The following is a 14,020-nucleotide window of genomic DNA, read 5'->3' on the forward strand; positions in this document are numbered from 1 at the left end:
CAACCTTTCCAATTCTGTTGACTTGAATTAAGAGGTAACAGATTTCCAGGTTAAGGGTTGTGAAAGGCCATGGGCAATGAAGCATCAGCCAAAGGGAACAATTTGGAGCTATTGGCTGAGAGACTGAGAGTGGCTCCCTGGTCATCTGGGGTCCAGTTTATCTCTTTGGAATCAGAGCATGCCCAGGGCAGCATGTCCGCAGAGCAATTCAAAAGCAAACACAGGGGAAACTGGCAAAAATAGTTCTCGCAACCTAATTCTTTCCATTTATCTCTTGCTGCAGGGGGTCGCAGGGGACTGAGACACCTGTGTCCTGCAACAGTTTCTAGAAGTGGGTATATTATATAAAAGGCTGCAGGGGAATATAGTTGGAGATTTCTCTTGAAGGCCCGCCATCTGGAGGGGCTTGCTGTCCTGTATCTGGTGAAGATCTAGGACCCCAGAGACTAGACTTGGGTGGCTCCTACAGTTCACTTAACCAAAGAACCGCTGCACCTGTAGAAGGCCAAGCACCTTCCCCAGCCATCTCACTTTCAGTCTCAGAAAAGGCGCTGAGTATGACCCCACCTCACTCCTGGTTTGGACACCGTGAGGACACTATGGAGCACCACAGAGCCCTCCACAGCAGGAGCACTCCTTGAATAGGTGCACTAGTGGGTCTCACTCTGCCAACGTCTGTCCTATGACTTTGGGATCCTATTTGTCAGGGGACCTAGAATGAGACCAGCACTCCAGAAAGTGTGTGTGTGTGTGTGTGGGGGGGAAACACATGCCCAGGCAGGGCTAGAGGAAGAGTGGTCAGGGGAGAAAGGGCAAGTGGATACTGAAAAATTGGAGCATTTATTTGAAAATTATCCTAGGCATTTAAGACAACAGAAGAGGCCAGGTTCAGGTACCCAGTGCAAAGTGTCCTTCCTTTACCCCGTTTGGCTGATGGCCACCCACTCATTTCTTGCTTCCCAAAAGTTCTAAGCCATTGCATAAGCAAAGCCTATTGCTGGGGTATTTTCAGGATGAGGGAAGAAAAAAGGTAGGCATGAGATCACTGACTCTCTGAGCTGGCAGGGCAGGAAAACCCCTCTGTCCGGCCACAGGTGGCCACTGCCTCCCCCGGCAGCCCTTCTAGTTACTAGATGTATCTTGTAACTGTACTCACTGGGCCTGGTTCACCTCCTCCCTCCTCTATGTGACAGTCCTTTGCAGTATGCAGGCCAACTGTCATGGTCCTACAAGCCCTTTCTTTTTAAGGCCAAACGTCCCCAAGTCTTTCAAGTGTTCCTGAAACGAAATGCCCCTTGGAGGATGGGACCATCATTGTCTGTGCCATGGCAGGAAGCTGAGCCTTTGGGAAAGACAGAGGGGCCCAGTGGAAGGAGGTGCAGGGAAGTGGAGTGGGGACTGGGGTTTTTATTTAGAAGCACACTGAGCCACAAAGGGAGTAGAAGAGGGAGAGGGTGAAGTGAAGGAAGGCTCTTGCCATGACAATGCTGGCAAAGAGACCTTTCACTTCTGCTCATAGCAACCTTGAAGGAAAGACAGCACTGCTGAAATCCACATGGGAAGCTCTATGGAGCAGTCCTGAGAACTGGGACTCAGAGCTTTTCTTGTCTCGGGAAAGAGGTTTGGGGATTTGAGTGCCTCCCTGAGTCTGAAGTCCAGGATAACTCAGCTCACCATGGAAAGGGGTTTTACAGAGTATATCTTCATGTAGTCGGGCAGCTCTTGGCTCCCTCTCCCACTGCCAGGAATCAGGGCCTGGTCAGATCCACTGCCCTTGAGCAGAAGAGAAAACCCAGGGAACACCCTTGATCACTGGAACCAGGGACAGAAATTGGGGGTCTGGACAGCTCAGCTTTCTGGGGATAAAGACACAAGAGAGGCACCCCAAACTGCTCCACTCAACTTCTGTTAGAACTGTCACATACATTAAAGGGTTGGGACTTGACTTGGGAGTTGCATTAAGAAAGGAATGGTCTGTCTGCCGGCTGGCTGTGGTACATGGTCAAGCATGGACAGTGGCTTGCATCAACCCCATGAAGGGGGAAAAGGGAGCCTGGACTCCTTGAAAGGAGTCCTAGGTGAGTCTCCCAGGAAGAAGACACCAAGCTGAGGCATATGCTTTAGAGCATATAGCCCTTCTGTTCAGGGTAATGGTAAAATCCATCCTGTTGTTCTGAGAAGAGAGCAAGTGCTGAAATGCACTTTTCCTGCGTCTCAGAAATCACACCCTGAGTCTTAGGTGGAATGGCTTGGCGATGCATTGTTTTAGAGGCTGAGAACTATACTGGAAAAACATAGAAATCATAATAAGATAAATATGAACATTAATTATAAATTAATATAAGTAATAAAACAAAACTTAGAAAACAATCTCTCTCATCCCAATGCTTTCAGGGGTGGGCTCTGCTGATTGGGTAATTCTGTAGCAGTTCCTCCATCAGGGCCACCAGCACCTGGGGCCACCAGCCCCAGGTGGGGCCAGGCCTGTGTTTCTCTCAGGACTGGGGTTTGGGACCTGAGTGCTCCAGCTTCTTCCAGCTCACTCCCCTGTACTTAGCTCTTCAGTATGATTCTCCCTCCTCCACGCCTAGGGCAAGGGGCATCATAACAAAGCTTCTCAGCAGGAAACCGAGGATTCAGAAGTAATCGACAGTCATCTGTTGAAAGCCCTCATTGGCAGGCTGGTCCCAAATCTTGCATTAGGCCCATGATTACTATCATGCAGGCCCAACTCCAGCCTAGCCCTGGTGCCTGCCCCTAGTACTGAGACTGAGGAAAGTGTTGTGGAAGGTGTTGACAACGGCTGTCCAAAGGAGGTCGACCAAGTGGCTTTCCATGCCCCATGAGTGTTTCCACTCTTGGAGTTTGCGCAGCATCTCTTCTGGGCAGGAGGAGGGAAGGGAGCTCTGAGCAGGGGTCAGTCATCAATTACCCAGAGATGGGGTATGTGGGTGTGTGTGTGGCGGGGGGGGGGGCACTGCGGACTGGCACAGTGCCAGAGCTGATAACAGGACAGCATCAGTGTTGACACTGTGAGCCACATGCCCCTTCCAGACTGAGAGGAAGCACAGCACAGCAGGCCGGGCGGGGGGGGGGGCGGGGAGGGGTGGTGGTGGTGGTTCTTCAGGCTTCTGAGCCGGAGCAAAGTGCATAGCATAAAGTGAGGGGCACTAATTCTTCCAATCTCAGGCTTGAAAGTAAAAAAGAGTGAGTGAAGGAAACAAGAGAGAAAAGAGACAGGCAGACAGAGCAGAGATAGAGAAAGAGACAGAGTGCATTGCTCAGATTGTATTACCTTAAGGATAATTTCTAATGTAAAGATACTAGTGAAGACATAGTCTGCATTGCCTAGGATCTGAAAAATAAGCACAATTGGATTAGTGGCTCTGAGAGTGAACTCGACACCAACAGAAGCATGTGTGTTAGCAACAGACAGCAGCAGAGAGCTAGTGCCGGCTCCCGGAGGAAGGGAAGAGGAGAGAGGGGTTGGGACTTTACCTTCAGAGCAATTTCAATGGTGAAAATGGTAGTGAAAACAATGTCAAAATAAAACAGAATCTGCAAAACAAAAAGAAACAGGGTGGGGATGGGGTGGGAAGGGAGAGAAGCAGGCTGGAAGGAGAAGTCAGCTCCAGAACCACACTACATGTCACCTGAGATTTTCCACGTGGAGACAGATGGAAGCAAGTTAGGAGATGAGTAGCATATACACAGCATTGGATCCTGAAGCGGGGTTGGCCTCAGGCAGCTTAGTGGCTCCAGATGAAGTCCCCAGACATGTGAGGGGGGCTTCCAAGGCAGGACTCAGTGGGTCCTGGGTCTGGGCAGCATTTGGTTGGATGTTTTTCTCATTAATCCAATTTACTTACAAACCCCAATCAGACCATTGGGATGCGTGTCAAAAGAACAGAGTGGGGTTTGCTTTTTATTGCAGGAAAATGCAAAATGCTTAACTCACATTGGTGTGACTCAGCTAGCTTCTCATGTTGGTGGAAATCCTGGTGTTGTGTTCTATGGGGCATGGGAGGGAGTATCTTCCAGGTGAGGACTGCCCAGGCTTGGGACAGGCTGCATGGTTTCATCCTCTATTATATTTCAGGTGATGGATCAGAGCTAGGGCCAACACCTTTCTAAGAAAACTCTGGACCAAGCAGGCTGCAGGACCACCAAATCGTTTGGCATGGGTATGGCTTTAGGTTGGTGGACTCCTCTCTTCATGCCTACCTGGTTGGGATTTGACAAAGTTTTGAGGCTTCGAGATATAACAATTCTTACTCTAGCCTTTAATGTTGTTCACCAGAGCCTTGGCTGGGTCTCCAAATTTAGTTTTCTACTCTATACAAGGTCATTGAAGCTCTCCTTTATATAAGGTCAGCCTCACCATTGGCACCTGTTTGACAATGCTCCCCTCATCTCCCCAGTGATTGGGACTGGTCAGAGTTTATTAGGAGCAAGGCAGGAAGTCAGTGGCTACTTTTTCTTTCTTCTTTCTTTCTTTCTCTCTCTCTCTCTCTCTTTCTTTTTTTTCTTTCTTTCTTTTTTTTTTTTACTAAGTATGCAAGGAACCAGAGCCTTCAGGGAAACATCCACAGGGCAATGAGAGTCCTGAACTTTGCCAATCAGGCCAGCCTGAAGCATTTGGGTACATGTTCTCTTATTTGTTTCCGATGGTTTCTACCAAAACCATAATCTCTTAAAGAAAGTTTATTGTGCATCTGATTACAATATTTGGAATTGGGCTCCTGATTGAGGGCCCAGTCCCATTCCTGGGAGGAAGGGGTGCAGGGGACAAAAGGGAATGCATACATGGTTCCTGAAGGAGGTGTGCTGGACGGGGTCCTCAGCTGCCAGGGAAATGCTGCTGAGCAGAATGAAGAAGAGGATCAGGTTGGTGAAGATCGTGTCATTGACGATGCGGTGACACTGGAGGCGAAATCTGTGTGGGGAGGAGAGAAGGACAGAAGCACGTCAGGTAGGCAAGGGAAGCAGCTCCCAGGTCCCTGGAGCTCAACACTCCTTCACTCAACTTGTGAAAGGTGCTTGTTCGTTTGGGGGTGGGCTCTTCAACTGAGGTCTTACGGCTGCTGGGTAATGACAACCACATCCCACCCCACCCCCCTCTGTGCCCCCACTGTGAGGCACATCTGCACAGAATTTTGCACTTTCACAGGCAGTTAGCTTTTGACATTTTGGAGGGTTACATCTGAGACCTTTGGGAATCCCCAGATTTTCATATACTTCTGTGACATTAACAGCTGGCTCTTTGGGGGGGGACTTCTTTTTCCCATCATTAAAAAATCATTTCATAAGATCTTTATATATTTATGTATAGGGAATGACAGAGCTACCCAGAGACGTGGATGGTGAGAGGCCAGCTCAGCTTACACTCTGGCTAGGCAATTTGCTCCTGTGTAATAGCTTCAAGGCATGCAATTAAATTCCACACCTCAGCATAATTACAAGGAACTACATGCATGGACCTCTGGGCACTCATTGACGGTGTCACAAATGCTAGATCCTTGAATGCCAAGTGTGTCTTATATAGTATCTCATACTGGCAGCCTAGGAATGGGATATGGGTGTTAGTATCTTCATTTTATAGATAAAAACACTGAAACCCGAGAAGGAGAGCCGGCCCAGAAAGACAGCTTGTAAAGTGTTGTGTGTGCTTGGCGGGGAGTGGGGGGTGGGGGGGTAGGGGGTGGTTAGGGCTTGAATCCAGTTTCAGACTTCTGCTCACAGCATTGTGATTGACTAAATGCTCTGAGAGACCCTAGTGCTGCAGAAGCAGCAAATCCTGGAAAGGACAAACCCTTTGAGACAATTCTGGCTTCATTAGAGTTAAGAGGTCTGCAATGATTATCCCTTTCAAACAAATAAACAAACCCACTGAGCCAGGGTCTGTGTGATAGGTAGCCAGGAAGGGCAGAGTTGCCTGAGGATAAACGCCAGTGGTAGCCCTGCTATCAGGAAACTGCATTTCAAGCCAGACTCGAGGTGGGGCACAGAAGCTTGGGACTCTCAGGCTGAGCCAACACGCTTAAGAAGCATCTGGAAGAAAGCTTCCCAATCTTAATTTAGGTGCACAGGCATCTCACCAACTAAGATAATGTATTGAGGTCATAATCAAAGATTAAGCACACAAGAGGATGAGCCGCTAAGATGGGAAATCAGAAGAAACTACAAACAAGTGATTTAGAACCCCCTCCCAAAGACTGTGTATACTGGACACATCAGATAGAGAATGTAGAACAACTATATTTCGAATATTTAACAGAATAAAGGAGTTGAGCACAAAGATGATGAATCAACAAGGGAAGTATTAGATATAGACAGATGGATCTGGAAAATCAATCAGCAAATGGAATTGTTTGAAATGAAAAAAGAATTAAGTTGATTTAAAAACTGGTTTAAGCAGTAACATAGACAAAGTTGAAAAGAGAATGAAGAAATTGGAAGCTATATCTGAAGAAATTACCCTGAATACGAAAAGAGAGATAAAGAGGTAAAAGATTTGCAAGACACAGTAAGAGATAGGAGGACAGAATGAGAAGGTCTAACCTATGTCTAATTGGAGTGCCAGAAGAAAAGAATAGAGAGAAAGAGATTATGGCTGCAACTTTTCAAGAATTAGAAATTCTTATTCTAATTTTTAATGTTGTTCAAGAACTGGAGAAAAATATAAATCCATAACATCCCAGGCAGGATAAATGGAAAGAAATCCATATCTAGATACATGGTAGTAAATCTAAACAATATCAAGGCAACAGAAGATGTTCAGAGCAGCTAGAGATAAAAAGCAGATTACCTACAAAGGAATGATAGTAGGAATGATACACTATAATAATATGTTTAACACACTGTGAGACAAATTCTATTGACCTAAAATTGTATACATAGCAAAACTATTTTCCAAGAACAAGAAATGAAAACAGAGATAAACAGAGGCCAAATAACTTTACTGTAAAGGAACACTGGGGGCTCCTAAAAAAATGTGCTTAGGAAGAAAGAAAATGATTGCAGAAGGAGGGACTGAGATGCATGAAAAAATGGTGAACAAGTAAAATGGCAAGTTGTATGTACATCCAAATCTACATTGTCTATAGAATGATAATGATAATGATGATAATGTCTAACTTGTTAAGTTAAAAATAGTTAGGACTAAAAATACTAAGCAACAACATATAAGTTAGGAGGGCTGAGAGGAGTTAAAGTAGTATAAGTTCCTTCTATTTTGCAGGAGGAGGTCTAGGATACTGCTTAATTTTAGACTTCGTTAAGTTAAATAGACTTAGTAAATTACCAAAGGTAATCACCAAAAGACTAGAAATAGAGTTTACATGTGTCAAAAAAATGGAGGGAAAAACAGACACAGTTCTCTTGATTTGGAATCCAGGGTACTGTTTATACAAGTTGTGGGGGGTTGGCAGAGTCCCAGGCTCCACTAGAGGTCGGAGGATGCTGGCATCTGCTGAGCATGTGGCTTGGAGAGAGCAGAGTCCCACCTTCCCCACCATTCTTGCACACCTGTTGTTGGGGCTGAAGATGAAAAATGCACTGGCTTCTGGCATGGGCACTGCCTTTTCCTTAAGGTGCAGCTCAGAGAGTGGTCGTGGGCGGGGGCCCACAGGCATCTCAGGCTCCTCCTCATCCTCTTCTCCTGTAAGAAAAAAAGCACCGTTCTAAATAACTCCACTACTCCCACGAGGTTTTACTGCTATGCTGCCTTCTTCCAGATACCTTCCTACTGCCCAAAATCAAGACATCATTTGCGTCTCTGAAAATGAGAGGTATCAATTGAGACACTCAGCTCTCTCCCTGTGAGTGCTGGAATCTTTGTTAGAGAGACTTTTCTGGCAGCACACAAGGGGGGTTGTAAGTAGGGTGACTAGTTCAATCCCAGTTTGCCAAGAACTGTCCTGGTTTCTAAACTGAGATTCCCACATCCCAGGAGGCTCCTCAGTCCCATGTGGATTCGGATGGTTGGTTATCCTAGTTGTAAGGCACTAGGAAAGGTGATCAGGTAAGACTAGGGCATTGCCAGGTGTCTTTTCCATCTAGGCTGCAGGTAGGGGCATGGGTACGGCTCAGTTGAGTTGCAAGCAACCCAATCCTTGAAGATTCTAGGAGTTTAAAATTAACACTCCCATTCCTGAAAAATACCAAAAACTCATGTGCTGTAGGGATAAAAGAGCAACGATGCTGACCACAACAAGCACTTCATTCAAAAGTCTAGACATTAGCACCAGTTAAAGAAGCCCCTTTGTTCTCCAGGCTAGTGGCCACATTCACTGTGGACCAAAAGGAAATGGCTTACTTTGCTTGCGAGGTCATTGCCCATGGTAGGAAACTACTACATATCCTGTTCTGATCAAATGTATTTAAAAATGTTTAGAAGGGGAATGGGAGTAAGAGCATGGGTTCTCCAGCCAATGCCTTGACCCAAATCTTGGCTCTGTTTCTTTTTGGCATTTAGTCTCTCTGTGTCTCAGTTTCCCCATTTGTAAATGGGATAATAGTACATACCTATGTCAGAGTGGCGCCTGGCACATGGCAAGTGCTATATAAACGTTAGCTGTTGTTACGATCTCTACCCATAGGAAAGACTCATAGCCTATAAGGTAGTGCTTAACATCTTTCTCAGTCTGACCTCTGCCTGCTCTTATTCCCTGACAGACTTTCCACTCACATCAGCCTGTTTTCTGAAGGCTCATGGTAGTGGGTTGAATCATGTCCCCCACAAACTCATGCCTAGCCAGAACCTCAGAATGTGACCTTACTCTGGAAACAGTGTCTTTGCAGATGTAGAGTCATGATGAAGTCATATTGGAGTAGGGTGGGCCCTAAATCCAAGGACTGCTGTCCTTATAAGGAGACACAGAGACACATATGTGAAGACAGAGGCAGACGGGAGTGATGAGGCTGACAGGCAAGGAGCGCCAAGGACAGTTGGCCATCAGCAGAGATGGGGAAGAGGTGAGAGAGGATCCTCCCTGGAACCTTGAGAGAGGGGATGGTCCTGCCAACACCTGAGTTCAGACTTGTAGGCTCCAGAACCGTGAGAAAATAAATGTTTGCTGTTTAAAGCCACCAAGTTCATGGTTATTTGTTATGAGAGCCCCAGGAAATGAATACACTCGCCATGTGCTTTCTCCTTTCCTTTCCTCACTCCGTCTCCTTATTTGAACTGCTCTCATCTCCCTCTCTGCAGAGCTAGAAGGACTCCCATGTCAGACAGTATCATTCACATGGCTCTCATGAGTACCTGGGCTCTCCAGAATGACCTTCCTGTGATTCCAGAGCCCTGTCGGCCTCCTGCATTCACTTGGCACCTAGGACAAAATAGCTCGAATGCCTGATTTTACATGTATCTATCTGTTCCATCTCTGAGAGGGACACTATAGAGAGAGACACTATGCCCAGCACGTAGTTGCCCTTAGTTTTTGATGATGATTACACTTTCACACTAACATTTGCTTTATAAGGAAGAGGACTTTGTAAAAGAAGGTCAGGTGGAGACTCAGCTGTTGGAAAGACAGTTATGAGAAGTTTATCTTATGGACCAGCCATGTCTCTGCATGCTCTCTCTTCTTCTGGTTAAAATGAAGCCAGGTGGTGCAGAGAAAAAAAAAATGCTTGGCACAGAATGGTTCTTTATCAAGCAAGAAGCATTTAGGGCCCCAAGGTTTTTTTGGAGGATCAGCAGAACATAGGCATAAATCAGTTTTTTTCCCCCTGGAGTAATTAGAGCTGACCAACAAAGCAATTAATATTTTTAGCAGAAGAGAGCTGTGAGATGAAAAATTGTGTACAGGCCAAGGGTTGGAGCCTTCTAACCAAAACTCGGTAGGTAGAAGAAAGGCAGAGTCTCCTAGTAAAACAAAATAAATAAAACTGGAGTTGGCCTAAATCGAAATCTTTACAAATGAAATTTCACTGAGAAGGCTCTTAAATTCCTGCCCAACTTGTTTGTATTCTTTTCAGTTTTGCTCTAAATGACCCAACAATTTCTTATGCATGATAATTTGGTAATAGGTAATTTAATGCTTACTTTAATCATTCGTGTTTATAGAAAAACATATTTCCTAGCTTTGTGGTTTTCCGAGTTCCTGGCGAAGAGTTTTTCATGCTCTTCCATCTGCAATAGCCTGCCTTGCTGTTTTGAAGCTCTACCCTGATTTCCATTGCTAGGGAGAAGCAAGTCAGTCGGTTCAGACACAGAGCAGCTGAATTCCAGGCATAATGTTTAAGAGGAAACCACTTCTAAAGGACAAACCCAAATTTGTAAAAGGCCAGAAATCTGACAGCTGTGATGCTTTGCATGTATTATGGATAAGGAGCGAGGCTGGCAGAGTAGGAAAAGTCAGGTAAAGTTCTGTTTATGGGGTTGGCAACAGAACTACCTACACTCCCGCTCCCAGATGCCAGTGGACTCCCTTGGGGATCTTTATTTTCTCATCTCCGTTCTCGGAGGTGTGGAGAAGCGCACTGTGGACTTGCTTTCCAGATGGCAGGTGCCAGTGCTCAAAGGTAAAACTCCGGGGTAGCTGAATGCCCGACACTTGATCCTCGGTGATCCTTGTCCCCACCCCATTTGATACTCACTTTCACCTCTGTGATTTTGCTCATGGCCAATTCAGATAAAAATATTATTTCTAACATCTAGTGCCTACAGCGTACTGAACACAAAGCTGTGGTTCTTGCCCTCAAGGGACTTACAGTTTTTAGTGTGACCCCAGAGTTCACTGGCATGATTGGCAAGGCCACGCCCCCCGGAAGCGAGCTGTGTGGGTGGCGTCCGGAGACAGAAGGCTGAGGATGCACCTGCTGCTGCATCGGGCATGTTCTCTGCTGGCTCAGCTCCAAAACCTCATCTCCTCCCATTGCTCATTTTCTCTCTCTGACTTCTAGGCCACTAGCAAGTCCTGCAAAATGCACCCCAAGTTCCGCCACTTCTCCATATCTCTAGCATCACCTTTCTGGCCCAAGCGGCCACCGCCTCTCACGGGACCACTACTTAACGTCCTCACTGCCTCCAGTTTTACTCTTGACCATCTACTGCCCTGTTTCCATGCAGCACAGTTTGCTAAAGGTAATTCAGACACCAGGTCTTATCTTCCTCTGCCTGAGAACCTCTGGTGAGTCTTCAACTATCCAAACCTCTCAGGTGGCCTCGGAGGCCCTGCCCCACCGGCTCCTGCCTAGTCCCTGTCTCACCCACTACCTTTCCCCTTTGTTCTCTTTGCTCCATGCACATTGGCCTCTTCGGATTCCTCCACAGACCAGTCTGCCCAAGAGATTCTGCATTTGCTAGCCCTCCATCTAGAAAGAGTTTTCCTCTGATTTCCATATGTCTAGTTCCTCTGCCTCATTCAGGTTTCAGCCTGAATGCCACCTCCTTCAAGAGGCCTTCACCGACCACACAGCCAAAGCAGCCCCATGCCACCGAGGAACTCGCTCACATAGTCCTTGGCTTCATTATCTCCTTGCTGCTCACTGCTACCTGACGTTACCTTTTCAGTTGGCCTCTTTTCTTGCTCACTGTCTGTCTCCCACTGAAATGTAAGCTCCAGGAGAGCAGTGGCCTTGCCTGTCTTGCCTACAGGTGTATCCCTGGGGCCTGCCACAGTGCCTGGCACACAATAGGTGTTTCACTAGTAGTTATTTTTTTTTAATTAACATATAATGCATTATTTGTTTCAGGGGTACAGGTCTGTGATTCATCAGTCTTATACAATTCACAGCGCTCACCGTAGCACATACCCTTCCCAATGTCCATCACCCAGCCACCCCATTCTCCCACCCTCATTAGTAGTTATTAAGTGAATGAATACCTCCACGGTTTCTTCCAGCTCCCTGTCTATGACAATAGTATGGTCCTGAAATAACTTCTGTTCTCTCCCACTCCCCAGATGCCAAGCCCAGCCCAGCCTACTCTTCTCCGCGAAGGCTGGCTGTCTCTCCCTCCACTCCCCAACCCATGGCTCTGCTCCTGCTCGAACCCCCTACAGCAGTTGGAACCTCCCCACAGCACTCTGGTGTCATTCACTTCCTTTTTCAAGTGTCCTTCTTAATTTTAAGTCCTCAGTGACTCTTATCATCTGTATGTTCCCTCTAATAAATGAATCCATTAAATAAAAGCACAATCTTGGCACCCTTCCTAGGTGAGTAGATATTTCTAAAATTTAGTGTATACTAAGCTGGGAGACTCCAACCAACTATTGAGCTTTGGGGATTCAACAGGGAGGGAAGGATTGATATGCCACGGCTGGCTGGTTGGCACTTTGTGCCAATCATTAAACTGCCCCTCCACTGGGGGTTCCTGTGAGGGCAGAGGCCCTGGCTAGGGGGGCGCAGGCTGGAGCTCTGCCCCACTGAGCCGCTTCGGCACACACCTTTGGGTGCAACCTGGACAAGCAAGCACAGCAACCTGGGCCGGGTGTGGAGGGTCACGGGCATAGGGAGAGAAGAGGAAGCCTGAGTGAGAAGTGGGGGCAGGGGGAGGTGTGAGAGTATTCTCTGGCCCTACCCCTTCTCTCTCTGGCTGTAAGTGGGGCAGGTGCGATGCTCACCAGCGCTGCCTCCCAAGGGGCATCTGTATGAAGTGGGCACAGCAGAGGCGGGATGCCCAGAGGCTGTAAAGCAGAAGGGGCAGGGTTGGGAGGACAATAGCAGATCAGGTTCCTTGCCTTTTCTGGTTCAGAAGAGAGAGGAGCAGGTGGGAATGAGAGATTGACAAGAACAGAGACAGCAGGCCAAGTGATTCTGGGAGGAATCTCTGGGGACTTCTGCTGCACCTGATATTAGAGTCCAGGAGGTGACCTGCAGAGGCAGGGGAAGGAGAAGCCAGGAAGCAGAGGCTGGTCCCTTGGAGGAAGGTGGAACATGAGGAACCACCAGCTTTAAAAGCATACCACCCTTGGGTGAGAAAATGGAAAGCAGGGATGGTGAACAAATGGGGGGCTGTGGGGGTTGGCCTTGAAGGCCTGAGTGTGGTGGTGGGCTGAGGCAGGGCAGCCTCAACTATCTATGGACCGGAGTTCTCAACACAGATGTGCGAGATGCATGGGACCAAGAAAAACCCGGGAAGGGCTGGGTCTGCAGGAAGCTAGAGAAGGGTGACCACATGACGGGGGAAGGGACACTCTAAAAAATCTAAAGAATCCTGACAAATCAGCAGAATGTGGGAAGAGCTTTTCAGTCAAAAAGCAAAACCATTCCAAGAATCCTCAGAGCTGGGTCAACAGAGGGACTTTTCTATAGTGGCCAATATGGTGACAATGTCCTCATTATTTTTTTTCCCCTGACCTGCTTCTCTTTGATTTCAAAGGGCAACGAAGAAGAGAAAAGGCACTAGTATATTTAGAATGATGAAACTAGAGACTATGGTCGTAGGTGTGGCTGCCCCACCACAAGGTAGAAGGAGCAGGCCTGGGCTATCCGTGCTCTCCCCTGTGCTGTGTGCAGCTGCGGTTGGCTCTGCTTGGGGCCCAGGGGGATTCCTTTGATTACTGTCTTTCCTTTTAAACTTTGAAAATATACACACAAGTCAAGAGACTTGTGTGGTGACCCTCCATATCCAGCTTCAACAGGAGCTGCTGGAGTATATTTTAAAGCACCTTCTAAATATTTTAGATTCCAGCCATACACACGTCTACATTTATAAGCTAGAACTATAATAACACCACTGCAGTAACAAAATAAATGGAAACTAATGATTTTAAGTAGTTTTTGTTTAAAATCATTAGTTTCCAGTCCATATTCAATTTCCCCCTGCATATTATCTCCAAAATGTCATGTTAGAGTTAATTTGGTGATTAGGACCAAGACAGGATTCCCCATTGACTTTGGTCAACATGTCTAGTCTTTGAAATCTTGTAAGAATTTCCACCCAGAAGAGACTGCAGGCTTCAGGCACCCTTCCTGCTCTTCCCTTGGTCCAATCCCCAGCAAACCAAATCCTCCTTCCCTGGAGGTGGGAGGTGAGTGAGGACGGAATGATGGCTGAGAGCCTGCTTCC

General features: G+C 47.0%; 1 protein-coding gene across 9 annotated transcripts in view; it reads right to left on the reverse strand.

Annotated features, from left to right (window-relative positions):
* Positions 1–14,020, reverse strand: part of CACNA1C (calcium voltage-gated channel subunit alpha1 C) — a 649,893-nt gene that overhangs the window by 106,937 nt on the left and 528,936 nt on the right. For 4 of the 9 annotated variants that reach the window (XM_078075427.1, XM_078075430.1, XM_078075425.1 and 1 more), the window contains exons 19-21: positions 7,528–7,660; positions 4,807–4,936; positions 3,499–3,558 (exon numbers count right to left, since the gene is read on the reverse strand). In XM_078075427.1, coding sequence (XP_077931553.1) covers positions 3,499–3,558; positions 4,807–4,936; positions 7,528–7,660 — 323 coding nt within the window. Of the gene's footprint in view, positions 1–3,295; positions 3,356–3,498; positions 3,559–4,806; positions 4,937–7,527; positions 7,661–14,020 lie in introns of all 9 variants that reach the window. The other 5 variants (XM_078075431.1, XM_078075429.1, XM_078075428.1 and 2 more) reach the window with 2 other exon arrangements.

This window comes from Halichoerus grypus, chromosome 6 (assembly GCF_964656455.1).
Source record: "Halichoerus grypus chromosome 6, mHalGry1.hap1.1, whole genome shotgun sequence".
Lineage (NCBI taxonomy): Eukaryota > Metazoa > Chordata > Mammalia > Carnivora > Phocidae > Halichoerus > Halichoerus grypus.